General features: G+C 37.8%; 1 protein-coding gene across 1 annotated transcript; it reads right to left on the reverse strand.

The window, feature by feature from the left end:
• Positions 1-6,103: 6,103 nt before the first annotated feature.
• LOC125917818 (probable G-protein coupled receptor 141) lies at positions 6,104-8,269 on the reverse strand. Its single transcript, XM_049623918.1, has one exon. The coding sequence runs from the start codon at positions 8,247-8,249 to the stop codon at positions 7,344-7,346; it is 906 nt and encodes a 301-aa protein (XP_049479875.1). The 5' UTR covers positions 8,250-8,269; the 3' UTR covers positions 6,104-7,343.
• Positions 8,270-27,623: the final 19,354 nt, after the last annotated feature.

The following is a 27,623-nucleotide window of genomic DNA, read 5'->3' on the forward strand; positions in this document are numbered from 1 at the left end:
GTTTCAATATGACAAAAGGTGAAAGCAAATACTATCATTAAAATATTAAAAATTTTTTTTTAATGTTTGTTTATTTATTTTTGAGAAAGAGAGAGACAGGGTGTGAGCAGGGGAGAGGAGAGAGACCGGGAGACACAGAATCCAAAGTAGGCTCCAGGTTCTGAGCCGTCAGCACAGAGCCAGTCGCTGGGCTTGACCTCAGGAACTGCGAGATCATGACCTGAGTCCCAAGTTGGATACTTAATTGACTGAGCCACCCAGGCAGCCCCTTTTTTTTTAAAAGTTTATTTATTTTTGAGGGGGGAGGGGCAGAGAGGAAGACGCTAAAATTTTTTTTTATTTGTTTTAATGTTTATTCATTTTTGAGAGAGAGAGAGAGAGAGAGAGAGAGAGACAGCACAAGTGGAGGAGGGACAGAGGGAGACAGAGAGAGACAGAATCTGAAGCAGGCTCCAGGTTCCAAGCTATCAGCACAAAGCCTGACGTAGGGCTCAAACTCACAAACCATGAGATCATGATCTGAGCCGAAGTTGAACACCCAACCGATTGAGGCACCCAGGTGCTCCCAGGATAAAAGATTTTTTAAATAAAAATTAAGTATATTTGAAGTGTATAACATGTTGATTTGATACACATATACATAGTGCAAGATTACTACAGTTAAGCCAGTTAACATATCTCCTCACATAGTTACCACATTTGTGAGGAATGCACTTGAAATCTACTCTTTTAACATATTTCCAGTGTTCAAAACAAAATCAAATATAGTCATGCCTTTACATTAGATCTCTAAACTTATCCTATATAACTACAAATTTGTACCTTTTGACCCACATCTCCCCATTTCCCCACCAACCACCATTTTACTCTCGACTTCTATAACTTTTACTTTTTTTTTTTTTTTTTTTAACTTCACACATATTTGACCCTTGAACAATACAGGGGTTGGTGCATTAACCCCTTGCCTGGTCAAAAATGCATGTATAATTTTTAACTCCCCCAAAACTTAATACTTACAGTCTGCTGTAGACTTGGAAGCTGATGAGGCCACATAAGGCAAGCTGACCCCCCACCCCCCAAATCACCTTTCCCCAGGTGGGATATGTGTGACATTCCTCAGGCACTCCTGGCTACCGAAGAACAAAGGAAAGAAAACAAATGGTTAACTGGTTAACTGATAGAGATCACAGTCATGCAAGGTATGAGTCTCCATCAGTTTACATATGTTTTAGTAAATTACAAGAAAAAGGCAATCTTATCAATAGCCTAATCTCCAGGAACTCCCCACTGTCTAAATGATAGTGCTTTGCTAGAGGAAAAAACAGCCTTAGCTTGACAATAGTAATCCAGTAATACTTGAATCTTCTTTAGCATATGGAAATCCCATTAAGAAACTTCCTCTTGACTTTATCTCCCCCAACTCCATGTGTATAACCAGTCACTCTTCACAATCCCAGTGCCTGTCTTTCTGTCCACAGGCCCTGTCCCCTGTGCTTTAATAAAATCACCTTTTTTGCACCAAAGACATTTCAAGAATTTTTTCTTGGCCATCAACTCTGGACCCCCATTACTCTAAAATCCCATCAGAAGCCTCACCAATAAAAAAAAGTTGATTAACATATATTTTGTATGTTACCTGTTTTATATATGTATTCCTACAAAAAGTAAGCTAGAGAAAAGAAAATGTTAAGGAAATCATAAGGAAGATAAAATACATTTACAAAACTGTACTGTATTTATTGAAAAAAATCTGTGCATAAGTGGACATACCCAGTTCAAATTCACGTTGTTCAAGGGTCAACTGTACATATCTTCTTTATCCATTTATCTGTTGATGGGCACTTGTGTTGTTTCCATATCTTGGCTATTGTGAATAATGCTGCAATGAATATGGGAGTACAGATATCTCTTTGAGATCTTGTTTTCAACTTCTTTGGATATATGCCCAGAAATTGGATTGCTGGAACATATGATAGTTCTATTTTTAATTTTTTGAGGAACCTTTGTACTTTTTTCCATAGTGGTTCTCCCAATCCACATTCCAGCAACAATGCATATAGGTTATCTTTTCTCCACATCCTTACCAACATTTATTATCTCTTGTGTTTTTGGTGACAGCAATTCTAACAGTGCGAAGTAATATCTCATTTTGTGGTTCTGCTTTGCATTTCCCTGAAGATTAGTGACACTGAGCATCTTTTCATGTACCAGTTGGCCATTTGTAAGTCTTAATTAGAAAAACATCAATTCAGTTCCTCTGCCCATTTTTAATCAGATTGGGGGGGGGGGTTGCTATTGAATTATGTGTTCTTTATGTATTTCGGATTTCAATCCCTTATTGGCTATTTGATTGCAAATATTTTCTTTCATTTGACAGGTTGCTGTTTCATTTTATTGATGGTTTCCTTCACAGTAAAGATGCCTTTTAATTTGATGTAGTCCCACTTTTTTATTTTTGCATTTGTTACCTTTACTTTTGGTTTCAAATCGAAAAAAAAAAATCATTGCCAAGACCAGTGTGAAGGAGCTTACTTGCTATATTTTCTTCCAGGAGTTTTATGGTTTCATATCTTAAATTTAAGTCTAATCCATTTTAAGCTGATTTTTGTACCTGGCATAAGATAAGAGTCCCATTTCATTATGTTGCATGTGGAGGTCCAGTTTTCCCAACCATTTACTGGAGATTGTCCTTTCCCCATTGTATATTTTTGGCTCCTTTGCCATAAAGTAATTGATTATAAATGCATTAGTTTATTTCTGGGCTCTATTCTCCATTGATCTATGGGTCTGTTTTTAAGCCAGTATTATGCTGTTTTGATTACTATAGCTTTGTAATATAGTTTGAAATCAGGAAGAGTGATGCCTCCAGCTTGGTTCTTCTTTCTCAATATTGCTTTGGCTTTTGGGGATCTCTTGTAGTTGCATACAAATTTTAGGATTGTTTTTTTCTATTTCTGTGACAAATGCCATTGGAGTTTTGATTTTACATTGAATCAGTAGATTGCTTTTGGTGGTATGGACATTTTAACAATAATAATTCTTCCAGTCCATGAGCATGGAATATCTTTCCGTGCATCTTCCTTAGTTTCTTTTATTAATGTCTTAGAGTTTTCTTTGTACAGCTCTTTTACCTCTTGGTTAAATTTATTTCTAAGTATTTTATTCTTTTTCATGTAATTGTAAATGTGATTGTTGTCTTAATTTCTTTTTCTGATAGCTTGTTGATAGTAGATAGTAATGCAGCTGATTTTTGACTATTGATTTTGTATTTTGTAACTACTGATTTCCTTTATTATAACAGTTTTTGGGGGGAGTCTTTAGGGTTTTCTTTTTTGGCATTATCCAAGTAAATCCACCATCACTGTGCCCTGTTACCATAGGGCTTTTGTTACCAACTATCTCCAAAGTGCTATAACCAGCCCCTATTACAAAGAGAATTTCCTGTTCCTGTCACCCCCAAAAGGTGTGAGAGTCCTCAGTCCATGCCTCATCTTATTAGAGGTTACGTGAGCAAAATCTGCATAATCTAATAAATGGCAATTTCACAGTTTCACCTCACTGACCTTCCACTCAAGAGTTGATGACTGAGAATGTCTTGGCTCAGTGCTCTCCTTCACAACCCCTTTATTAGCTTAGGAAAGCAGTTTTACTGGCAGCCCCAATGAGGAGGATTAGAGGAGGATTTACTTATTTTCACCACTTGTTGAATCATTCCACACAAAGATTACAGGCAAAATAGTTTCTTTCTACCTAATCTATGTCAGGTTAAGGAGGAAAGGGACCCAAAGACCTTTTCAGAGGAAAAATAAGAAATGAACAAAGGCTGAGTAGAGAGCTTTTCTTGACGGATACCAGAAACAATCTTTCTGTCGGTGCCTCAAAAATTGTCATTATCGGGGCGCCTGGGTGGCTCAGTCGGTTGAGCGGCCGACTTCAGCTCGGGTCATGATCTCGCCGTCAGTGAGTTCGAGCCCCGCGTCGGGCTCTGTGCTGATAGCTCAGAGCCTGGAGCCTGCTTCGGATTCTGTGTCTCCCTCTCTCTGACCCTCCCCCATTCATGTTCTGTCTCTCTCTGTCTCAAAAATAAACGTTAAAAAAAATTAAAAAAAAAAAATTGTCATTATCCCTGGGTTTAAAATCTGGTAGATATTGACCACGAGCCAATTTGAGAGTCGTGAGTTCCCTCAAAGGGAAGTGCCTTTGTCTTATCAAAAAAGAAAATACACATATATATTTTCTAAAAAGTTACATTTACTCTTTTAATCACTGCAGAAATGAAAGAAATAGTTTAGAATTGAATCAACCTGAGGTTTAAGTATTCCTGAAATATAAGAATATTTTTTCTGTTCATAATGTCATAATTGATAAATCCGCCTTTTAAATTGACTCTTTGCTGGCTCAGTTGGTCTCAATGATTGCAGACCCCAAACCTTACTTTTTATTGCAAATATTTGGTAACACTTTTACCATTTTAAAACAAAATTCACAGATAATATAACCTTCTTACAGTATTAAATATATAATGTTCTAACTGTAACAAATGAATAATGAAGACGACAGTTATTTGTAATAAAGTAGTATATATATATATATATATATATATATATGTTTAATATATTTCAATGTGTAAATGCTCAGACATCACCAAAGGAGACAAAATCAGGCAGTCTGATGTTGGCACCTATTTCTAGTATCTATCTGAATACAACAGCTACAAATATTGTTTACAGGTTTGTTCTGTTGTATTTTAATGCCATAGATGGTGTCACCATTGATAATGTGATTTTACAAAGGAATGAACAACTCTTGGTAAAGTTCTGAGGAAAACATAATAAAATCTTTCCTCAATATCCATGCCATGGTAGCTACATTTCTGGAAAATTCAGAAAATTAAAACTATACCAAAAAACACTATGTGTTTATGAAAATAGAATAAAACCTGACTAACTGCTCTAATTATTATTTACATATGTTTCACTTCATAAATGTCTGGAAGAACATTCAAATACACAGCGAGACCTGGTAATTATTTATTATGCAGACAGTTGTGTGCAAGGCAAAATGTCTCTGACCCCAGCCACAATTGCCAGTAGTATACTCTTATGATTTGGATATTCAAAAATGGCCAGAGAGGCCAGTAATGCCCCCACTCCTGCATGAGATTCATTTTCATAGTAATGAGAAACAGCAAACAGACAAATTGAAAATGTCCACTTATTTTCTAAATATTGATGATTAAGTTATTTTATGTTATGGAATATTGCATTTCTATATTTTGGGTAATATTTCATAGAGGTCCACAGAAATAGACCTTTATTATGATATATAATAATATAGGGAAAAGCATAATGTCTGAGCTTAACATATTAAAAACCTGGAAGAGGTTATAATACATTTATTTTACAAGCTAGCAGATATTATGATAGTAAGACATAGATATATAAGAAAAGAAATTTGATGTAATTTCTGTAAATAACTGTTTGGAAATTTTAATGTTTTACTATTTGTATTATTCTATGCTATTTATTTTTGTTATATTTTACTAATTATTTTCCTACAAGTTTTATGGATGTAACAGATTTTCTTAAAACTTTTGTAGATCTTAGAAACTTCCTTACAACTTTTATGAGTCATGAGAAGGAAAAAAAAAACTAAGAAAAAATGGTAAAAGAAGGCAAATAAGAAATAAAGGAAATATAACCTTAAAAAAAGAAGAATAGATAAAAGAAATTTCAAAACAGGAAAATTTTGGTAACAAGTCATCGATACAGCATGTTGCTGCTTTGTCTTCCTCAAAATTATTTTCTATGAATTAGTAATTTTAGTGATCATAGAAACTCACAGGGATATTTCTTATTCATCTGATAAATTTATGGATCCATAGAGTATAACAAATTAAGAGAAATCTTTAAATTCTGAACATTTATTTTGCTGGGAAAAAAACCTTAACTTAATTCATTCCATTCTTTTATCCCTAGCACCAATCACTTTAGGTTTTCTGAAATATTAAAAATGAAACTGCATCAGTTCCTCGGAGAGTTTCAAAATTATAAAACTTTGGGGAAAATAGTAGAAATATGAGCAAGAAGGGAAAAAAACCCACAAACCTATGTATCAACTTAGCAGCCTAATCTCATAGTCTAAATTAATTTTTCCTTTTTTTTTTTTTTAAGTTTATTTATTTATTTTGAGAGAGCATGAGCTGGGGAGAGGCAGAGAGAGAGAGAGAGAGAGAGGATCCCAAATAAGTTCCATGCTGTGAACGTGGAGTCTGGCTTGAACTCAGGAACCATGGGATCAGGACCCGAGCCAAAGTCAAGAGTCAGACAAGGGCCAACTTAACCTTCTGAGCCACCCAGGTGCCCCTTAAATTAATTTTTATTTAGATTTCTCAAAAGGTCTTTTTTAAGAATATTGTTTTTGTTTAAAGACTTGTAACTTTAAGAGTAGAAGGTAACTCTAAAAAGTATAACATTCTGTTTCCAAGGAAAATCTAAATTAACTGTGGCTCAAGACATCTAGAGTTATTTTCAAAAAACATAAAGGGAAAAAAAATTAATCATTTCCTTAGGAACTCATTTTAATGCTTACCAGCATATTGGTGAGGAATATTATTTAACTTATAGTTTCACCCTCATTTATATATGTTTAGTAAACTTTTAAATGATTTTTGGATTTATTGAGGATGTTGATCCCATGTTCTTAAACTTGACTTTTTAAAGGACAAATCTAGATAGCCTTGTTACCGCAGAAGGCTGCAAGGAGTTCTGTTTCTCTTTATTGCTAGATAAGTGACTTCCTACCAAAGTTATGATAATCTAGAAAAATGTCTTACTGCTCTCCACCCTTATCTGTTATTTGTCAGGGTGGGAATTGAATGGACATCTTATCTGGTTAACCAAGTAGAGTTTGTGCCTTTGGGGCTGATTCATTGCCAGGATTAATTTACCTAAGGTTAAGTGGAATGAAAAGAACTAGAGGGCTAAATCTGTCCAAAGCCTGAAAAAGACCATGTTTCAAACTGATGAAACCAAAATAAGCTGGTGAAACTCAGAAACCATTAAACCCATGGTACCTACATGGGCCAAGTAGACATTTTATACTGGAAAATAATGCTGTAGTGCAGCTCCAAGAGGACTGAACATCACTAGTCTTTCTATAGACATCATTTAGAGATGGCAGGGATTAAATAAGAACTGGCATGAATGCTCTGACATTTTATAGTCTTTTTGTTTGGCTGCATCAAGGCATGGTTTTAATCAAGTAAGGAAATAACGCTTCCTGCCTCTCTGTGCCCATTTTTACTCCCAATATAAAGGAATTCTGAATACTGTGGTTTGTGGCTAGCGGCACAAAAAGCAATTCCAAAGGTCAATTATCTTTTGTTTACAATGGCTTCCCCCAAGAACAAAGAGCAGCAAATCAAAGCAGCTAATTGCTGTTACACTCAAGAAGATTTCATTATAAAATGCAACAGTGTTGTTACAGTCACTTGACTGTGCCACCACATATAAGTAATAGATCCTAAAGAACTGGTAGGGAAGGAAGCAAACAAGGATGACTCCTATAAAAAAAAGGTTTTTCAGCTGGGCCCAGAACTCCTGGTGGGACAATAAGGAGTGGCGTAGCTTCCGCACCATTGACATAATGATGAAGATCTGGAAGACCAAGAGAATCACTGCAATGGCTATAACAATAGTGACTATCATATAGTTGATAACTTGTACGTGGGCACGAGCAAGTTCTTTGTGGAATTTAAAACAGTGTTTCTCATCATACGTCTCATAATTTCCATACTGAGAAATAACCAGGGGTACCACAATGACAATCACCAGCAGCCACATGCCAGTACTGGCCGCCACAGCATGCAGTTTTCTGTAGAATTCCACTTTGTCCTTGCGCTTGAAGAAGATGAGGTACCTGATGACCAGGATCACCACATAGAACAGGAATGTGAGGTACATGTGGATGTGTAGCATGGCGCTCACAAATTTGCAGAAGGGCAACCCAAATGTCCAGATGTGCTTGATGAGATATGTCAAGCGAAAAGGCACTGTCACCAAGAAAACACTGTGGACCACCACCAGGTTAACGACTGCTGTGGTAGTCACCGACCGCGTGTTCATTTTCACCAGCAGGAACAAAATAGAGATGATGCCCACCAGTCCTCCAATGAGCACTATGAAGTAGAGCCTGGTTAAATGGGGTGTCAATATAGGACTGCAGGAAGAACTGTTGTGGTCAGCCATATTTCAGAAGTCGCCTAGAAGAGACAAAACACAAATATAACTGACAAAACTTCCAGAGCTTTGTTCATATCTCCTTCCTAGCATTGGCAATATGACTTTGTCACTTATCTGTGTATATGATATAAACTTTATGTACCTTAAGAATAAAGACTATGTCATATGCATATCTGTATACTTGAGACTGAAAACATAGTTAAGTCATTGATTGTTAAGCTTTAATAGGTTAAAGACTTCATCGAGAGGCCCCCAGAGACATGTATGTATGTACATAGTCAAAACAGTTTGCATAAAACTGGATTGCAGACCATCTGAAGCTGACACATGGATACTATTACTGTGACAGCCAGTGGGGAAAAATTATAGCATGGAAGGAAAGTTGAGTAGATGCATTAAGTGCACAAAATATTTCTCTTTTAAGTATGATTCTAATTCTCTAATTCCTTCCAACTCATCAGCAAATGATGCAAGAGTATTCATAATTCATTTAGGATGCTAAATAGTTTGGCCAAGGAAAATCAACTACATCGAAGCAGCAACAAACAATAGGAGTGTATATGTGAATTTCTCACCATAGTTATGTTGTAATCTAGCAGTGAGGCCTTGGCTAAATTCTCATGGGTCCCACTGAAAACACAGCATATCTCCCAATTCTCCCATTCCCACACCTTCAAATTCGTGGAAGAACCACTATCACTTTTCCTCTGAAAAGATCCTTTCCCTAAATAGTCTTAGTCCCTTCTAACCCATTATCCACATTCTAATTTATTATTTATTAAATGAAAGAGTTAGTAATCCTTTAGTTACACTAAGTCATTTCTTTTCTTATTTAAATTCCTTCAGTGGCTTCCCATTTCTTTCAGAGTAAAAAAATCCTGGGGCTCCTGGGTGGCTCAGGTCATGATCCCAGGGTAATGAGATCCAACCCTCCATCAGGCTCTGTGCTAACAGTGTAGAGCCTGCTTGGGATTCTCTCCCTCTTTCTCTGCCACAACCCCCTCTGCTTGTGCATGCATTCTCCTCTCTCTCTCTCTCTCTCTCTCTCTCTCAGAATAAGTAAACATTTTTAAAAAAATCCTTCCATGTCTGCAATGTTCTGGGTCATGGCAAAATCTGATCCCTTGAGACCAGATTTTAAAAATGATCTAGAGGTGAAATTGACAGAATTTAATAGATTGTATATAGGGAAATGAAGGAGGGGGGAAGTATCTCAGTCACTCCCAAATTTCTAACTTGAACAATTGTGTGATTAGAGATCTGTTTACTGACACCAGGGAGACTGAGGATCATATCTGAGGAAGAGCAGTGATTGAATTATACTCTTAGTATCTGACCTTTGTAACACATTTGCAGTTATTCTTACTCACTTCACAGATGTCTCTTCATATAATCAAAATTACCCAGCAGTTAAAATGAACCACCGATAAATTACAAAAACATTATACTGGTGTACATGTAAATCATATATTCTCAGAAGTCCATTCTTAAGGTGTGAAAAAAATCTTTCCATGTATGAAACACAAATATACATAGGTACACAAATGGACAAGAGTATATCTCTGGCATGAAAACTTCATAAAGAGGGGAGAAACAATTAGGTAACAAATGGCTAAAAATGTTCTTTAAGGGGGAGATAATTTTAAAAGTTAAAGAAACACTGTACTAAATAAAAGATGGCAGCCACAAAAGACTACATATTGTTCATTTTTTTTTTCTAGAAAATCAAAATTAATGAGGCAAAAGGTGAGTGTAGTCCAGGACACAGGTAACAGGGGTAGGATTGGCTTCAAAGGGGTCTGGGAGAGTTGATGCAGAGATGGAACGTTTTATATTATGTTGGTTACAATTCTAGTTATTTGTCAAAGCTCAACAAATTGCACACTTAAAGTTGGTGAATTTCCTGGCATATAACTTATACCTTAATAAAACTAATTAAAAAAAAAATAATAATAACCTGACCCCAGGAAACCTCTGCTTTTGTGGGCATGGAATAGAATTTCCATGTGACCCACTTAAAAGATTCTTTCATGTTATATTTGTTCTATGTGCTGTGTAATCTTTGTATTTCCCTTTTATTCTTCCCTTTGAAAAGTAAACATTTAATTATATTGTGTTTGTATCTGAATTAATAGTAAATGTGTCACTGTAGTTCTGTCCATCATTTTCTTCAGCTATTGAACTAGAATCTGGACTGATTTCTGAGAGAAGAAAGTATAATCAGTCTTATTTGAGTCATTTGTCTCAAATACTCCTTCTTTCTTATGTATAAACTGCTATGATCTCTGTTCCCTAGTTCCCAGACATTACAAGATACTGTGTAAACTATTACAGAGTAGACACCTGCTTTTTTTTTTTTCTTTAATGTTCATTTATTTTTGAGAGAGAGAGACAGAGCACTAGTAGGGGAGGGGCAGAGAGAGAGGGAATCACAGAATCTGAAGCAGGCTCCAGGCTCTGATCTGTCAGCACAGTGCCCAATGTGGGACTTGAACCCATAAACTGTGAGATCATGACCTGAGCTGAAGTTGGACACTTAACCAACTGAGCCACCCAAGAGCCCCTAGACACCTGCTTGCACCAGCTAAAGTGGATTTTGTTGTCTTCAGTTAACAACCCTGGCAAAGCTGATCAATTCCTATTTCTCCTTTAAGAATCCGCTGAAGCAGGGGACCCCTGGGTGGCCCATTTGGTCGAGCGGTTGAGCCTCTGACTTTGGCTTAGGTCATGATCTCGCATTTGTGGGTTCAAGACCCACATCAGGCTCTGTGCTCAGAGCCTGGAGCCTGCTTTGGATTCTGTGTCTCCCTCTCTCTCTTCCCCTCCCCTGCTCATGCTCTGTCTCTCTCTGTCTCTCAAAAAATAAAATAAAACATTAAAAAAATAAAAATAAATAAAAAAAAAAAGAATCCACAGAAGCAGGGTGTCCTTCAGGAAGCCTTTGATAATCTCCATTTGCAATTCAGATAGTGTGCCATTCCTCTTTGGCCCCATGGAAAATGTACCACGCTTGCTTCTATTATGTCACTTAGGACATAGACCATAATTCTCAGTTACGCTGCCTCCAAACAAGACTAACTACAGAAGAATCATGTTTTCCTTTTATCCACAGAAACTAATGAATTTTTAAAATGAATGTAAATATCGTTATTGAAAACTAACATGCATATATAGTAGAGTGCTCAGCTGTATGTATATAGCTCAATGAATTTTAAGAGTAAACATAGCCTCACCAAAGGTAACCTCTATCTTCATAACTAACACCATAGAGTAGGTCTATCAACTTTGAATTTTATATGAGTTTAATGTCCTTTGTTTGTGTGTATCTAGCTTCGTTCACTCAACATTATGCTTTGAGATTCATTCACGTGTATAGTTTTAGTTCATTCTTTTTGTGGTATATTAGATTATTGTATGAATATGTCACAGCTATATTTTTAATGGATAATATATTATTTCCAGTTATAAGGCTATTATAGATAATGTTACTCTGAACATTCTTATAAATATCTTTTGTAAAAATAAGTATGTATTCTGTTGGAAATTTACCTAGGTGTGGATTTGATGGATCAGAGGGTATACCTATTTTCCTGGGGTCAAAGTCTTTACACCTGGAAATTATACAAATGTCTTTATTTACCTAGTTGATTGTCTAATATAATATGAATTGTTGTTAAAGAGTGCAGCCGGGGGTGCCTGGCTGGCTCAGTCTGTTGGGTGTTGACTTTGGCTCAGGTCATGATCTCATGGTTTGTGAGTTCGAGCCACGCGTCGGGCTCTGTGCTGACAGCTCAGAGCCTGTAGCCTGCTTCGGATTCTGTCTCCCCTCTTTCTGCCCCTCCCATGCTCATGCTCTTTCTCTGTCTCTCAATAATAAATAAACATTAAAAAAAAAAAAAAAGTGCAGCCGATCTCTTTAAGACCTGAAAGAAGGTGGAGCATTTGGGTGGCTCAGTCATTTGGCCTCAAGTCATGATCTCATGATACGTGGGTTCAAGCCCCACATCAGGCTTTTTGCAGACAGTGCAGAGCCTGCTTCAGATTCTCTATTTCCCTCTCTTTCTGCCCTACTCTGCCCATGCGCTTGCTCTCTCTCTCTCTCTCTCTCTCTCAAAAATAATTTTTCTTTTTTTTTAAAAAAGGACCTGAAAGATGGTAAGGGATATAGTTGCACTTCCATGGAGATAATCCATTACTAGTACAAGGAGTCAGGAAATTTCTTTAAACAACATCTATAACATTTATTTGCTGATGCTATTTAGATATCTCATCCATATATCTTCATCGTTTTTCCTCTTCTCGAAATATTCTATCCTATTTAATCCCCTTTGTGTATCCTTGAGATCTAAACTCAGGTTCCATTTCCTTCAGGACTCCTTCCTGCCCCTTAGACATTTCAGCTGCTTTCTCAAAATGCTTTACTTAGGTGCCTCATTCCTTTCTTCACTGCTTTATTAATTCCTAGTTTAATTCTTTATTTTAGTCATTTGTGTACTTGTTTTAGACACTGGATTTCTTTCAGAAGTAACATTATTTTTTTAATAGTAGGCATGAGTTGTTAATTGAATGAGTGAAATAATGGTAAAAGACTGCTTTGACTTTATTAAACACATTCTTGATAGGGCCCCATTTGGATCTAATCCAGTAACTAATGTCAAGATCCCAGAAATAAACTATAGACCCAGAGCAGACTCTCCTAAGGGAGTAAGATTGTCTCCCTGTTTCTCCATGAACCACCTTGCCTTGGCAGGGATCTCTTCTTTATCTGTGATTGAACCCTGATGCTCAGCAAGAAGCCTGGCCTCAAACCAGTCTCCCTCTGCCCTCTTTCATTCCCCTCTTTAAAATCCTTCTTCGTTCCTTTTAGTGAAAAGAATGAAGTATGACATCTACCATGCCATAAAACCTTTTGCAATCTGACCCCAACTTATGTTTCAAGGTGAACCTCCTGTTATGACCTTCTCCCTACCCCTGTTTCCTCATCCTGTGCCTTGGACTTACAGACCTTCATGCCATTCTTAGAATGTTCTCTTTTAAACCTCCAGGTCATTTCTTCTCTCCACAGACCCCAAACGTACAGCTGGACACTGGACACTGAAGTCTAGGTTGTATGATAAACGGTTTTATATCTCTTATTTAAAAACTTCCCCTGGCCTCCCGTTTTCTCTTGGAGGTGTATAAACTTCTTAGCATGCCATGCTAGATCCCTGCCACTGGACTTTTATCATTCTGTACCTAGCTTCTCTGCCACTAGAGCACCAGGATTCCCCTGCTCTGCCTGAAAGATTTCTTCATTGTTCTGTTTTGACCTCAACCCACGCATAGCAGAACTCCTGGGTTTACCCTGTGGTTTGGCTGGGGGCTGTTTCCTTGTGTCTTGGCATTTCCCTTCCCACATACTTGCTTGGGCCTCATTGGTCATTGCCCAAGGCTCGAGGACTACTTTAATATCAAAAGCGAGACATGGAAGTGGCCTCTGTGGCTATTTTATAAGGAATCCATGGTAGAGCCAACATCAGAGACCAATCTCAAAGTGAAAGTCCTAAAAAATTGTTAGAGTCCTAACATTAGGCATTAATTAGTCCACATCCTCATGAGTACGTAGACATCAGGTCCCAGATCCCCTTCTTTCTAAACAGAAAAGCAGCTATAATCAACTTGGGATTTTCCATTTCATTTAAGGGACTCCCTGCCACAGTCTATAGATTAAGTAATAGCATCGCATCGATGTTTCTTATGTATGTATAGTACATAGTGAAGATTCTGAGGTGAATAAAACACACCTCTGCATTTAAATCTCTTTCTATCTGATAGGGGAGAAGACGTACATAAATTATTTATAACACCTACAGGTATATTTAAAAATGCACCATAATTCAGAAAGGGGAGTGATTAACACAGTGGAGACAGAATGTAGTGGCAATAGAGTAGTTCTTGGGCACAGGTGTACAACAGATGCTGCATCTTGAAGGTTGTTTTGAAGTTCCAGAAGCAGAGAAGAGGTAGAGCACTCCAGGTGTAGACAAGAGGCTGATAAAAAGCATGGATCCATGTTCAGAGAATCACCTGTAGTTTGATGTGCCTGGAACATTAGGCAAATAAGCAGAATACAGGCAAATGTCTGTAGATGACACTTGTCATCATGTTGCCCTCATGTTGCCACTCTGAGGATTTCCTATTTTATCCTGAAAATTATGAGAGATGTAAATTTTAAAATGTAAAATGCCATTTAATATTTCAATTCCAAAAGCTGGGTTTTGGCAACAGAATGGAGAAAAGATTGAAGCGGGGCAAGACAAAAAGAGTGATACCATTAGGAGGCTATTATGCTGATCAAGTTTAAATATCATAAAGATTGGTGCAAGTTGGTACCACCTAGGGGAGTTTTGGGGAATTTTTTGCACCCAGACTAAACAGAATTGAAGACTCTGGGGTTGGAGAAGACTGTGTGCTTCAGGTATGTCCATTAGCAAATAGTGACATCTTCATATCAAATCAATGATAAAAGGACAGGAATAGTCACTGAATATTTTAAGAGAACAAATGCCGTATTAAAAAGTCATTAAACCCCTCAGGCAAAGAACTGAGAGTCTAGTTAGTTTTCTGAAAGAGAAAAGAGGAAAAAGTAACTTTAAATGTAATTGATACTGTCAAAGAGAAGAGGATGATGTGAAATTCAATTATAGTTGTTATTGAATAAAAGATGTACTGAACCAACACAATTAGTGAGCTTGTAAGAATGTTCAGAAGGATTCCCACAGCTGGAACAACAACAAAAAGCCTAAGAGATAGGAGATGTAAAAGAAATTCTAAGAGGGGTGCCTGGGTGGCTCAGTCGGTTCAGCATCCAACTCTTGATTTTGGCTGGAGTTGTGATCCCAGGGTTGTGGGATTGAGCCCCATGTTGGGCTCCGTGCTGTGTGTGGAGCCTCCTTCAGCTTCTCTCTCTTTCTCTCTCTCTCTCTCTCCTGCTCCTCTCCCTGCCTCATTCTCTCTCTCTCTCTCAAAAAAAAAAAAAAAAAAAAGAATCTAAGAAACACCTAGGGCAAATTTAGAAGTTCCAACATCATCTGGAAATAGCAGAATGGAATGAAACATTCAGATAAAGAGTCGAAGAACATTCCTTACACATAAAAAAAGATGATATCTTTATGTTGAAGGATCTAACCAGTGCTTAGCTGAATTAATAGAAAAGACTCACATTAGGCACATCAGGATGGAATTTCAGATCACAGAAGACAAACTCACATATCCACTTGGATGTCTAACAAACATTTCAAATTTAGTATATCTAAAGCTGAACTGCTGTGCTCTTCCTCCCCATCTCCCAAGCACACATACACCATTCTTCCTGATACCCTCCCAGGCTCAGGTAATAGCAACTACATTCTCCAGTTGCTTGAGTAAAAAACCTGAAAGTCATCCTTGATTCTTCTTTTTCTCCCCAAATTAACCTACACTCCTTAACCAACCCTAATCCTTCCTCCTTAAAAATAATCTAGTGGACCAGATGTTTTTCTATAAAGGACATTACTGAGACAATTGGCAAAACATGAACAGTCTCCAGATTAAATAATAGCATTGCATCAATGTTTTTTTTCTTGACTTTGATCATTCTATGTCATTATATAAGAGTATGTCATGTTCTTAGAAAATATACACTATATATCATAAAGGCATCATGTCTTCAACTTACTCTTAAATAGATCAAAAAATCGTAATAATAAATATATATGTATCTATATATGTATATATACATACACATACATGCATGCATAGATACATATATATAAATTGAAAACCAAATGTGATAATTATTACAATTGGGGAATCTGTGTGAAGGGTATATTGGAGTCCTTTGTACCATTCTTATGCTTTTAACAGGTATAAACAAAATTATTTCTGGGGCACCTGGGTGGCTCAGTCGGTTAAGCATCCGACTTCAGCTCAGGTCATAATCTCACAGTTTGTGAGTTCGAGCCCTGCGTCAGGCTCTGTGCTGACAGCTCAGAGCCTGGAGCCTGCTTCAGATTCCGTCTCTCCCTCTCTCTCCCTGACCCTCATCCACTCACACTCTGTCTCTGTCTCTCTCTCTCTCAAGAATAAATAAACATTAAAAAAAATTTTTTTTAATTATTTCTAAGTTAAGGGCACCTGGCTGGCTCAGTTGGTAGAGCATGTGACTCTTGATCTTGGAGGTTGTGAGTTCAAGCCCCATGTTGTGTGTAGAGATTACTTAAAAATAAACTCCTAAAACATTATTTCTAAGTTAAAATTATGAAAAGGAGAATCTAAAATATGTCTACTCTTCACCACTTACATTGCTATAACTGTGATTCAAGTTGCATCATCTTTCCCTAGGAATATTAGACAAACCCATAAATTCTCCTTTCTTTGACTCTTGTCTCCCTTGTTGTCTATTCTCAACTCAGCAACCAGCATGCTCTTTCAATGCCATTCTTCTTATCACAATTTTCTAATGGCTTCTTATTTCACTCAGACTCAAATCAAAATTTTGAAAATGGTCTATTAGGCCCTACAGAATTTAACCCCACATCCCCCACATTCTCTCTTTGATCTTATCTCCTACAACTATCACTTTCATTGGTATATTCCAACTAGGCATAATAACTCCTTGCTTTTTCTCAAACTTCCCTGGAATGTTCTCACCTCAGGGCCTTTGCACATGAAGTTTCCTCCTCAGGAGTATTCTTCCCAGATATCTGCACAGCTTGATCTGTCCTTTACCCCCTTCATGTCTCTGGCCAAAGGTCGTCTCAGTAATTCACTTCCTCGCTTTCATATTTAGTATGTCAATACTCCACTTTCACACAGCACACCTCATCTCCTTTTTCTACTTTATCATTCTCCACAGCATTTATCACTGACCCACCATATGTTTTGTTTGTTTGTTTGTTTGTCTTCTTGTTGCCTCCACTAGAATCAAGTCCTTGAGGACAAAGAATTCTGGTTTTTTTCACTTTTTTACCTCTAGCATCTGTAATAGCGCTTTGTGCCTAGTAGCTTCTTAATAAATAATTATTGAATGAATGGAACCAAACATCCTAAAAGTTCCCATAGAGGAAAAAAAAAACACAGATAATCTATAAAAGAATTAGAAGCAAACCAGCATTAGACTTCTGACATATTAAATGCTGGGGGGAAAAGAATCTGAATGGTTTTGAAAGATGATTTTGAATTTAGAATTCTGCTTGCAACCAAACCTGCATTCAGAAGAGTAGAAAAGCATTTCCTGATACATGAACACTCAGAAAGTTTACCTCTCTCAGATCTTTCCTGAATTATTAATGTAAATTCCAGCAAAATGAGAAAAGATGTATGGGATACCAAAAATAGAATAGTGAACCAAAATATAAGTGAAACACAGCGAAATCTATAATGTTACCACACAAAACTAAAATATGGTTTCAGTGTGGTGGGGGTGGTGAAAATAAAAAGGAAAAGTTCTATGTTAAGATTTTTGTTTTATTGGGGAAGGGATTAAAGGTAGTATTTAATTGCAGAGAATCCAAAAACTATGAGTTTAAACTTTTGATGAAATTTAAGAATGGTCAACTTGGTGAATAGATGTTGGTATGCCTTACAAACTATAAGGAAAAATGAAATACAGTAAAGCCAATAAATCTAAGCAAAGGAAGGGAGGGGAAACAATAAAACAGAAAACAAACAAGAAAAAATGGTAAATAGACAAATTTAAAAAGGAGAAAATTAGTGCAGACACCTCTGAAATCACTATATTGTTCCTTCCTCTACTTGCTAAAAAGAATTGTATGCATTTCTGTGAATATACTAAAACCCACTGAATTGTACACCCTTTTTTAATGTTTATTTTATTTATTTTGAGAGAGTGAGAGAGAGAGAGAGAGAGAGAGAGAGAGAGAATTCCAAGCAGGCTCTACACCCAGCACAGACCCTGATATGGGGCTCAATCCCATTACTGTGAGATTATGACCTGAGCCCAAACCAAGAGTTAGATGCTCAATTGACTGAGGCGCCCAGGCACCCCTGAATTGTACACTTTAAAACAGTGCATTTTATGGTATACAGATAATATCTCAATAAAGCCATTATTTAGAAAGAGAGAAACTATCTGAACTGAGTAATGAGATAGGAGAGAGGAGAAGGAGAAATGGTAATGAGAAGGAGAAAGAGAATTATTACTGACAAGGTAAAGAATTAAGACAGAAACAATGGTGCTAAGCAACTTACTCCCTTCCTGTTGGGAGGAGAGAAGAGAAGTGTAACTTAAGAGTCCTGGCTAGACAGATAGCTCAGAGGCCTGGTCCCTTTGACCCTACACTTCATTCCTCTTTGCTTCCCACTCCATCCCTGGATTCACTTCCTCCTACCGCACTGCACAGATGGGCCTGTGGGTGAATCCATTCAATATGAGAGAACAAGAGCACTTGTCACTGCTGTCTCTCTTTTTCCTCATTATGTTTCACACCCATCCTTGTCCCCAGAAATGAAGGATCCACAAAAGATGTGTGATTTACCACTGTGTCACCAAGGCCAGAGGGACACCTGTACCAGGGATCAGAAGACAACATCACAAAATCTTAGAATCAGAATGAAATCTAGAGATTACCACCATTTAAACAGAGGAAGACACTGCAGACCACACAGGGACTTTTTGTTAACCTAACAAAGTAGTCACTATCTAAACCTCAGGTCTCCTGTTCTAGTCCAGAACTGTTTTCATGACACAAGACCACTATGGAAAGAGTACAGAGGTCCAGAGACATTAAAGACAGCTTCTGAGTGGCAGAGCCATGATTGAAGCCCTCCCCCTAGGATACTTCTTCAAGGATATCAGTTAGGAGCCAGGATGAATATTCTGCCCAGGTAGAAGAGGCGGAACAATGAGAAAAGGTTGTTGATGGACAAACAGCTTCCCTGCCTGTGAGATATCCTCGGAACAAATTACATTTTGTTATGTTTATTGAAAAAAAAAATAGGAGCATTCACTTTAATCACTCTGGGAAAAATCAAGCAGCATTTTATCCAAAATATTTTGAGAAAAGACTCTGGAATGAGAGCTCCACATTAAGGATAACTTCAGGGTAGCTAAAAAAAATAATAATAATAAATAAAAAAAATCTTTCCGAAAATACCAGAGGCAGTGTGAAAAACAACAAAACATAAATGTCAGGTTATGCCTAAGTAATATACATGAAAAAAAAAAAATCCCCCTACATTTGTGTGTGTATGTTTGCCTTCTCTCACAGTCCTCATCTTTGCTATTCTATTTCTGTTTGAAAGGAGTCTCCTGGGTGTTCAACTAAAATTATAAAAAATGCTTGCTTAGGCAGTGTCAAATAAAGTTACATCTGTAGTCTCACTAATCAAAAAAATCAATTCCAGCCAACAATAACATTCTGGGTTTGAGCTATTATCTGTCCAGTTAATTGAGTTGTTAAACATTGTTCCTGACTTCACAACTTCTGGTTATCCATAAGGGAAGTGAAAGCTGATGTCAGAATCCCATGAGGTTGAAACTCAGAGGTTTTGTACAGAGCGAGAGTTACACTGCTTAGTAAGCCATCTTGGCACACTATTTACCACCTATTTTCTCCCCAAATAAGGAGAAATCTGTGAGGTCTTTCCATTCCTGGGGAGAACTTTGCACACATCTCTAGGCCTATAGGTATTAAAATGTGCTATGAATTCTTGATCCTACACTATACTCTCAGCCCTCAACAAGCAAAGCCAACAATGAAAGAAAACTGTCAGAAGTTCTACAGGTTCTTCTGTTCAAACCATGGCTCCCCTTCATATCTAAATAGAGCTCTGGGAAATCCTTGATCTCAGCTGAATATAATCTACCAACAAGTCAAGATGCAATGGCCAACAGAACACCTAGGAGGACCAGGAATGGAAAATTACTTTAGAGAATGTTGAACCTCTTCATTAAGGGAAAGATGGCATTTCATTTGGGAATTACCAACATCTGTGGTAGGAAGGTACCATAGCTTCAAGGGTAATGGAAAATATAAGCTTACTCAGAAGAACTTTCCTCAAGTCAAAGCTGCTGAGAAATTAGCCAGACAATTTAGTCAGAAATTAGCCAAGGCTCACTCTCCTCCCTTCTTTAGTCCCAGGTGCCTCTGAATGTATGCTTTTTTATCAACAACGGGTGTGTCTGTTCAACACAGTGTGTTGGTTATGATAGCTGCCCTGCCTCCGTTCCTGACACTGTGATGGAAATTTCACATACATTATTTATAATCCTCCTAAGAAGTCTAGGACATGGGTATTTTCTATCCCAAGTATCAGATCAGAAATTGAGACTCAAGAAGGTTAAGCAACTTTTCCAAGGTTACTCAGCTAACAAGTGGCAGCACTAGAGCCCAAATGCTGAGTGTCACTTCACTGGGTTGTAGCAGTAGAGTCCTCCTGAACAAAAAAGTGGGCATTCCATTGCTGCTGCATCGCTGCTCTCCTCTGAGTTGGGGAATCTGCTAGACAGTTGATCCTTGTTTCTCCACTGCATTTGTTTATGTCTTGTGACCAGAGTATTTAAGGGCAATTAATTTGAATACTAGCAAGAGACTTGGAGAAGTAATTAAAATAGGTCCACTCAACATTCTCTAAAGTCAATATTTGCGAAGCAGTTCGTCAGATTGCAATATAATAGAAAAAACTGAATTAAAATTTAATTACTAAAATTTAATTTGTCCTAAAGATAGACTCCTGAAACTTTTTCTTAATTCCTTTTTACTTATTGAACTATGTCCTTAACCACCCCGCCCTTTTTGAGATTGAAAATTGTACTGAGAGATTGTTATGGTGGGCCTTGTCAAACTGCTCAACCCCAGACAGATCTAGCCCAGGGAAGTCCGTGTGTAACCATCGATGGGCACAAGGGGCTGGTATCTGCAAGTATCTGCTGCTGTGTGCCCAGGAATCCCTGGATAAACAGCTGGGACACACCCCTCCCCTGGGAGTGCCAGGCTCGAATCATGCCACATCTTTCCTCTGACTCCCTGGTTCCTAATTAACTTCACAGCCTCCCTAGATCTTGAGCCTCCCTGAACCCCATCCATTTCTCCATGTTCTGGCACTCCTTTCTTTCACTCCATTAATTCTTTTCACCCATTAATTTAGTTGTAGCTTTCAGATCAATGACCCTCCCAGGACCAGCCAACTCTTCAGATCTTGGTTCAGCCTGACTATAAAGTTCTTTAGGCCCTACTTCCTCTATTATTCCTGCTGGCCCCTGTTTCCAAGGGCTGTTCCTGCTTCTCTTCATCCTTAACTTATTTCTAATAGAATCCCTGGAAAGATTCAATCTTTGCCTTATGTTCTCATTTCCTTACCACTTCCTTTCAAAGTTTATTCCCCACCCTATCCCACAGGGACTGAAATAGTATCCTGCTGAAATCCCCAGAGTAAGAGATACCACTAATTTCCCCAGTTTTGTGTTTAAATCTCAGCTTCTTTGTTCCTGTTTTGCTACCCAGCTGCCCCTGAACTGCACATTCTAACCATGGCCAAGGTGAACTCTAAGATTAGACAATTTTAGACCCTTCTTACAACAGTGACTCATGACTCTCAGATATGTGTGGCAAAAGGTAAATTTCAATATTTTTTAAAAGTTTTTTTAAGCTTATTTAGAGAGAGAGAGAGAGAAAGTGTGCACATGATGGAGAAGGCCAGAGAGAGAATCCCAAGCATGTTCCACACTGCCAGTGCAGAGTCAGATGGGGGGCTCAATGGATGTCACAAACTGTGAGATCATGACCTGAACCAAGATCAAGAGTCAGATGCTTAATCCACTGAGCCACTCAGATGCCCCAAGTTTTAATATTTTTGAAGAGAGGAACTAAGTCACTAGGATCATTTTGGCCCTTTATACAGGAAAATGAAGGCCAGTTTGTCTATTAATAAACAGAGGGTAAAATCCATTTTATAATAGAGGAAGCTATTATTAATGCTGGATGAAGGAAGAGCCACCAGATATCTAACTATGGATCAGAAAGCTTCTTGGCAGATTGTTGTACAGAAGACTCATCACTGCATCTGATGGTCAAATAAAATGACCAATCTTGAGATCCTGTGACTCAACAAAGACCTGGCTTTTTCAGTCATGCCTTACTCCATCTCTTAGCTCATTCGGACTTCCACCTTAATCTCAAACAACAGAACTACTTTGTAGTAGTCCTGGTTACCAAGCAGCCAAAGGCACTTCTTTGGGGCTTTCTGGTTCACTCTTCATTTTCTTAAAGGTACCTGATAGCAAATCAGCAGCTTCTCTGGATTCTGGCCACAGAATTAACCTCAGTCCTGAAGGGCTTTAAAATAGAATATTCAGAAAGGACTTAGACCTTAAAGTTCCAAGACTGGCTGAGGGGGAAAGGCAGAATTCACTAGAGATCTCAAACTTGTGTCATTGACTTGGCTTAAACATTTTCCCGTGGATGATGTTTTTTCATCACAGATGACATGCTAGTATTACTGTTAATATTCTATATTCATTTATTTATGGCTACAACTGCCATGTACAATGAGAGTAGAAATGCCTTGTCTTTCCCATATTTTCTGAGTGAGATGGGAATTGAATGTTGGCCAGCCCCCAAAGATATATATCCAAGTCTATGAATGTGATCTTATTTAGTAAAAGAATCTTTGTAGATGTGACTGAGGATCTCAAGATGAGATTATCCTGGATTATCCATGTGGGCTCTAAATCCAATGACAGGTGTCCTTAAAAAAGACACACAGTGAAGAGACAGGAGAAGAGGAGAAGGCCATGAGAAGACAGAGGCAGAAATTGAAAATATACAGCCATAAGCGAAGAAGTGCCTGGAGCCAATAAGAAGCTGGAAGAGGCAAGGAAGGATTCTTCTTTAGAGCCCTCAGAGGGAGTATGACCATACTGGCACCTTGATTTCAGATGTCTAGCTCCAAAGCTGTGAGGGGATAAACTTCTATTGTTTTAAGCCACCAAGTTTGTGGTAATTTGTTATGACACTAATACAGGTGGCCATAATTTTAATGTTTACATTATCACAAGGGGAAGAAATCTTAATTCTGGCAGAACCTCTGGGTCTGTAATGTCAGAATCACCCAGATCTGTGGGGACATATTCAAGTACAAATTGTGCTACATACCACAGCCTTCCCAGATTACAGGAGAAAGTTAAGATCATCTGATGAAACTCCCCATTTATAAATAGTAAAGCTTACTCTTCAGGCCTCTGTAATGTCCCCCACAAAACTTACCAGGAAAACTTAAAATAGAAGAGTGTTATGGAGGTGCCTGTGTGGTTTAGTCAGTTGAGCATCCAATTCTTGATTTTGGCTCAGGTCATGATCTCATGGTTGTGAGATCAAGCCCCATGACAGGGTCAGCGCTGGAGATGGATCTTGCTTGAGATTCTCTCTCTCTCTCTCTCTCTCTCTCTCTCTCTCTGTCTCTCTCTCTCTCCCCCCACCTCTGTCTGACTTCTTGATCATGCAGATGCACACTCTCTGTCTCTCAGCAACAACAAAAGAGTATTGTGAATTTGAGCTCTGCTTGAGATACTGTATCTTCAAATTCCATGCTGTGGTAGGCATCTGAAACTTAATATCCTCAAAGAATTTTCATATACTCTCTCACCCTTGTTATCTCAGAAGAACCCACATTAGGTAGATGAGGTTCTAGCATTAGTTCATCTCTCATTCCTGCTTAGGGCAAATGTCATGTTTCCTTTGCCCATGAGAGGCTTTTTCAAGAAGTTCCATGAATGCATATGTCATCATTCCATTTACTTCAAATCAAGGCTCACTAGCAGAAATGATTTTCTAACCCTCATTTTTTCCTAAAGCTTCTATTTCATCCTGAATCACCATTCACTCTCTATATAACATTTAATGTAGTATCTAACTGTAAAAGTGCCTGTTGTTTTGTATATTGATTGACCATTTCCCTTACTAAGCAAGAATCTCCCATAGGGCAGTGACCATGGCTGTTTAGTCCATTACTAGTCTGATGCTGGATACATAGTAAACACTAAATATTTTGTTAGATATTTGTTGAATTTAAGGCTTTTTACCTCCCTTACTAGGTATAAATCTATTAATGGTGGCAACTTTCAATGTAATTAATCTATTTTATCCCAGAGAGAAGAAACAATGCATTGCAAGGCTATGAGAGCAGAGACTGATTTCCTGGTATATTACCTTTGAACAATTATATTTAAGGTGCATATATGTTCCCAAGAGATGTGTAAAGATTATATAGTAATGAATTAGGGGCACAAAGTAAAAGAAGACACAGTCCTGCCCTCAAGCAGCTTATCCTCTCCTGAAAGAGGCAGATACATGTAGTAGAAATACACGAAGGTAGAATGAGAGAGTGCCTTGAGAGCAGAGTGATGAGAGAAGCCAAACTGGGAGAAGGAGAAATCCAGGAAAGCTTCACTGAGAGGCTGCTTGTGAAATGGAATTGAAGGATGGAAAGGATTTGGTAGACAAAAAGAGAGTAGGGGACAGAAGGAGAAGACAGAAAATGTCAGGGGATGAAACAACATGAGCCATAAAAGACAGACACCAAACTTCGAAAGGTTTGTTGATGAACAACTTGGTCTTCTTCATTAAAACCATGAATAAATCAATCAGCAAATATACAACCTCTCTGTAAGTTTTGATTATTTAGTCCTTGTTGTTCAGAGATGTCCTCAATCTACTTAATTTTGGAGGGGGGAGGGAGGTGACAGTAAGAGATATATTTGTATTTCTCTTTAATTGCTTCTATTTTAGACCATATACTGTAGACTAGAGGAAAGAAGCATAGTGTTTCCTTTCTGTAGATTTGAAAGCAGCTTCTCATTCTCCCAAGGCCTCAATCTATATTTTCTGGCCACATTCCCTGCTGAGAGGTATCATGTGTTTAAGAAATGACATAAATGTTAACCATAGTCAGACACATAATTAGGAAGGTCCATCTGTAATCAGACACCCCCCATGGTTTAGACAGGGCCTTGTTCCCTTTTAATCATACCCATCATGAAAAATTGAGGCTCATGACCTAGGCGACCTTCCGTATACCTTCCTAGGCACCTTCTATAGAGCTGGTCTCTAATGAATGCTCATAACACCCTTGGCCCCTTGGGAAACACTTTATCACTTTATCAATCTCCAGTCTATAAGGGAAAACTTCATTTTAATGTTTAGATACACAGCTTGAGTTGAAAATCTAGCCAAAATTTCAGCAACTTTACATGCTCTTTTATAACACATGAGACACAAGCAAATGACTAAAATGGAAACTTCATTCTTAAATAGAAACTCTTAAGAAGGCAGGGAGCTCCTAGATGGCTCAGTTTTGTTAAGCATCTGACTCTTGATTCATAATCTCATGGTTCGTGAGATCAAGCCCTGCATCGGGTTCCACACTGATAGCAACAGTGTGGAGCCTGTTTGGGAGCCTCTCTCTGTTTCTCTCTGCTTCTCCCCCATACATGCATGCACATGCGCTCTCTCTCTCTCTCTCTCTCTCTTTCTCTCTCTCTCTCAAAATAAATAAATGAACATTTTTAAAAAAGAAATTCTTTTTTTTTTTTTTTTTAATTTTTTTTAACGTTTATTTATTTTTGAGACAGAGAGAGAGAGCATGAACAGGGGAGGGGCAGAGAGAGAGGGAGACACAGAATCTGAAACAGGCTCCAGGCTCTGAGCTGTCAGCACAGAGCCCGACGCAGGGCTTGAACTCACGGACCGTGAGATCATGACCTGAGCTGAAGTCGGACGCTTAACCGACCAAGCCACCCAGGCGCCCCTAAAAAAGAAATTCTTAAGAAAGGAACCATTTAAACAAACAAACAAACAAACAAACAAACAAAAACAATTTGTACTGGCTTCCTGAGCAAAAGAACTAACTCAACTAAAGAATATAGAAGTTACTACTTTAGGCCAACAAGAAATCATACTTTCATCCATATACTTATTTTTTTGACCATCTTTATTAAAAACACTAATCCCAAATAAAACAATGAAATAGGGTAATTTTTGTTTTTTAGGGTGCTACATTTCTACTAAAGCCCTATTACTTGTTCTTCTAATTTCTCTGTCCATCCCATTCCTTTAACAAAGCTGACTTTTTCCTATGTCCTGATTTCTCCCAGCAATATATCACACATGACCCAAAAAATTCTGAACTAGTCCTTTATGTTCTAAGTCATCTTTCAACTCTCTCAAGAATTTTCTGTTATTCCTCCAGAAACGTAATGATCTTTCCCACTCTAATAGTTGTATCACTTTTGATTCACATCATTGCAAGTTTTAGTATAGCTTTTTGATTTGGCTCCTCCCTCTATATAATAAATATATAGATACCCAGAGAAGGAACTATGTTTAATTTTTTTTTTAGTTTTCCCCTCAGTTCTTAGCAAGACTGTTGTCTGCATGGCTCACTGAAAGAATGAATGATGTTGTGGATGGTTGTGTTTGTCTGCCTCCTCAGACATCAGTTCTGCCCTCCTCAAAACCCATCATTTCCATTTTAGGATCTGTGTCATTCTGAAGACGTTGATTCCATGTCTCAACTCCAAAGATGGGACGCTAGCCTTGGGCTAAGGTAAACTGAGCAGTACATTTCATCCCCCAACTCACACCTAATCATAATTATTGCTTCAAGATGGAAGTGTGACCTAGGATGGTCCAGTTGAAAAGATTTCAGGACTCTTTCTGGCTATGCTGGGCAAAGGCAAATTCTCTTGTTTAGAGGTATATATATTTGAGACTTAGAAGTATTGTGGTCATTTTACTGGCATAACAGAAGTCAACATTACAGTAGGCTCATGTTGCTGATACGGCTTGGCAAGAAACAAGCATAGGTATCTGGTATAGGAAATATGTTCTTATATAACATATAGGAACAGGAGGAAAAGAGAACAGGAGGAAAAATCCCAAATTTTGAGCCCATCTGATAACAACAATAACAAAAAGTCAAATTAGAGTTCTCTTCAGTTTGCATTACTAAAAATGTCATTATTTCCTCATATGTAATATGGGACCAAGAATGAGATAAATTATGTAAAGCACCCAGCATGGAGCTAAACACTGAACAGCTACTCCATAAATCTCAATAATTTCCCTTTCTTTTCCTCCCCATCTAGAAGTCTTTAAAAACAAACAAATAAACTCCCAAAACTGAAATATATCAATAATGAAAAATTCTTGTAATAACATGTTTTGAAGAACTCAGGATAAAACTAGATAATGCTCAGGAAAGAAACTTCATCTTCCAGCTTTTGCAAGGAGAAGACTAACCAAATCAGGACTCATATACTTTTGTGAAACTTTGTCATTACAAATAAGGTAATAGCTTACATCCTGTTTCTACACATCAGAGTAACAAACCATGGTGCAACAA

This window comes from Panthera uncia, unplaced genomic scaffold (assembly GCF_023721935.1).
Source record: "Panthera uncia isolate 11264 unplaced genomic scaffold, Puncia_PCG_1.0 HiC_scaffold_250, whole genome shotgun sequence".
Lineage (NCBI taxonomy): Eukaryota > Metazoa > Chordata > Mammalia > Carnivora > Felidae > Panthera > Panthera uncia.

What these genes read in the sequence shown, in the direction of transcription:
- LOC125917818 (XM_049623918.1), bottom strand. Translation starts at nt 8,249, where the DNA reads ATGGCTGACCACAACAGTTCTTCCTGCAGTCCTATATTGACACCCCAT.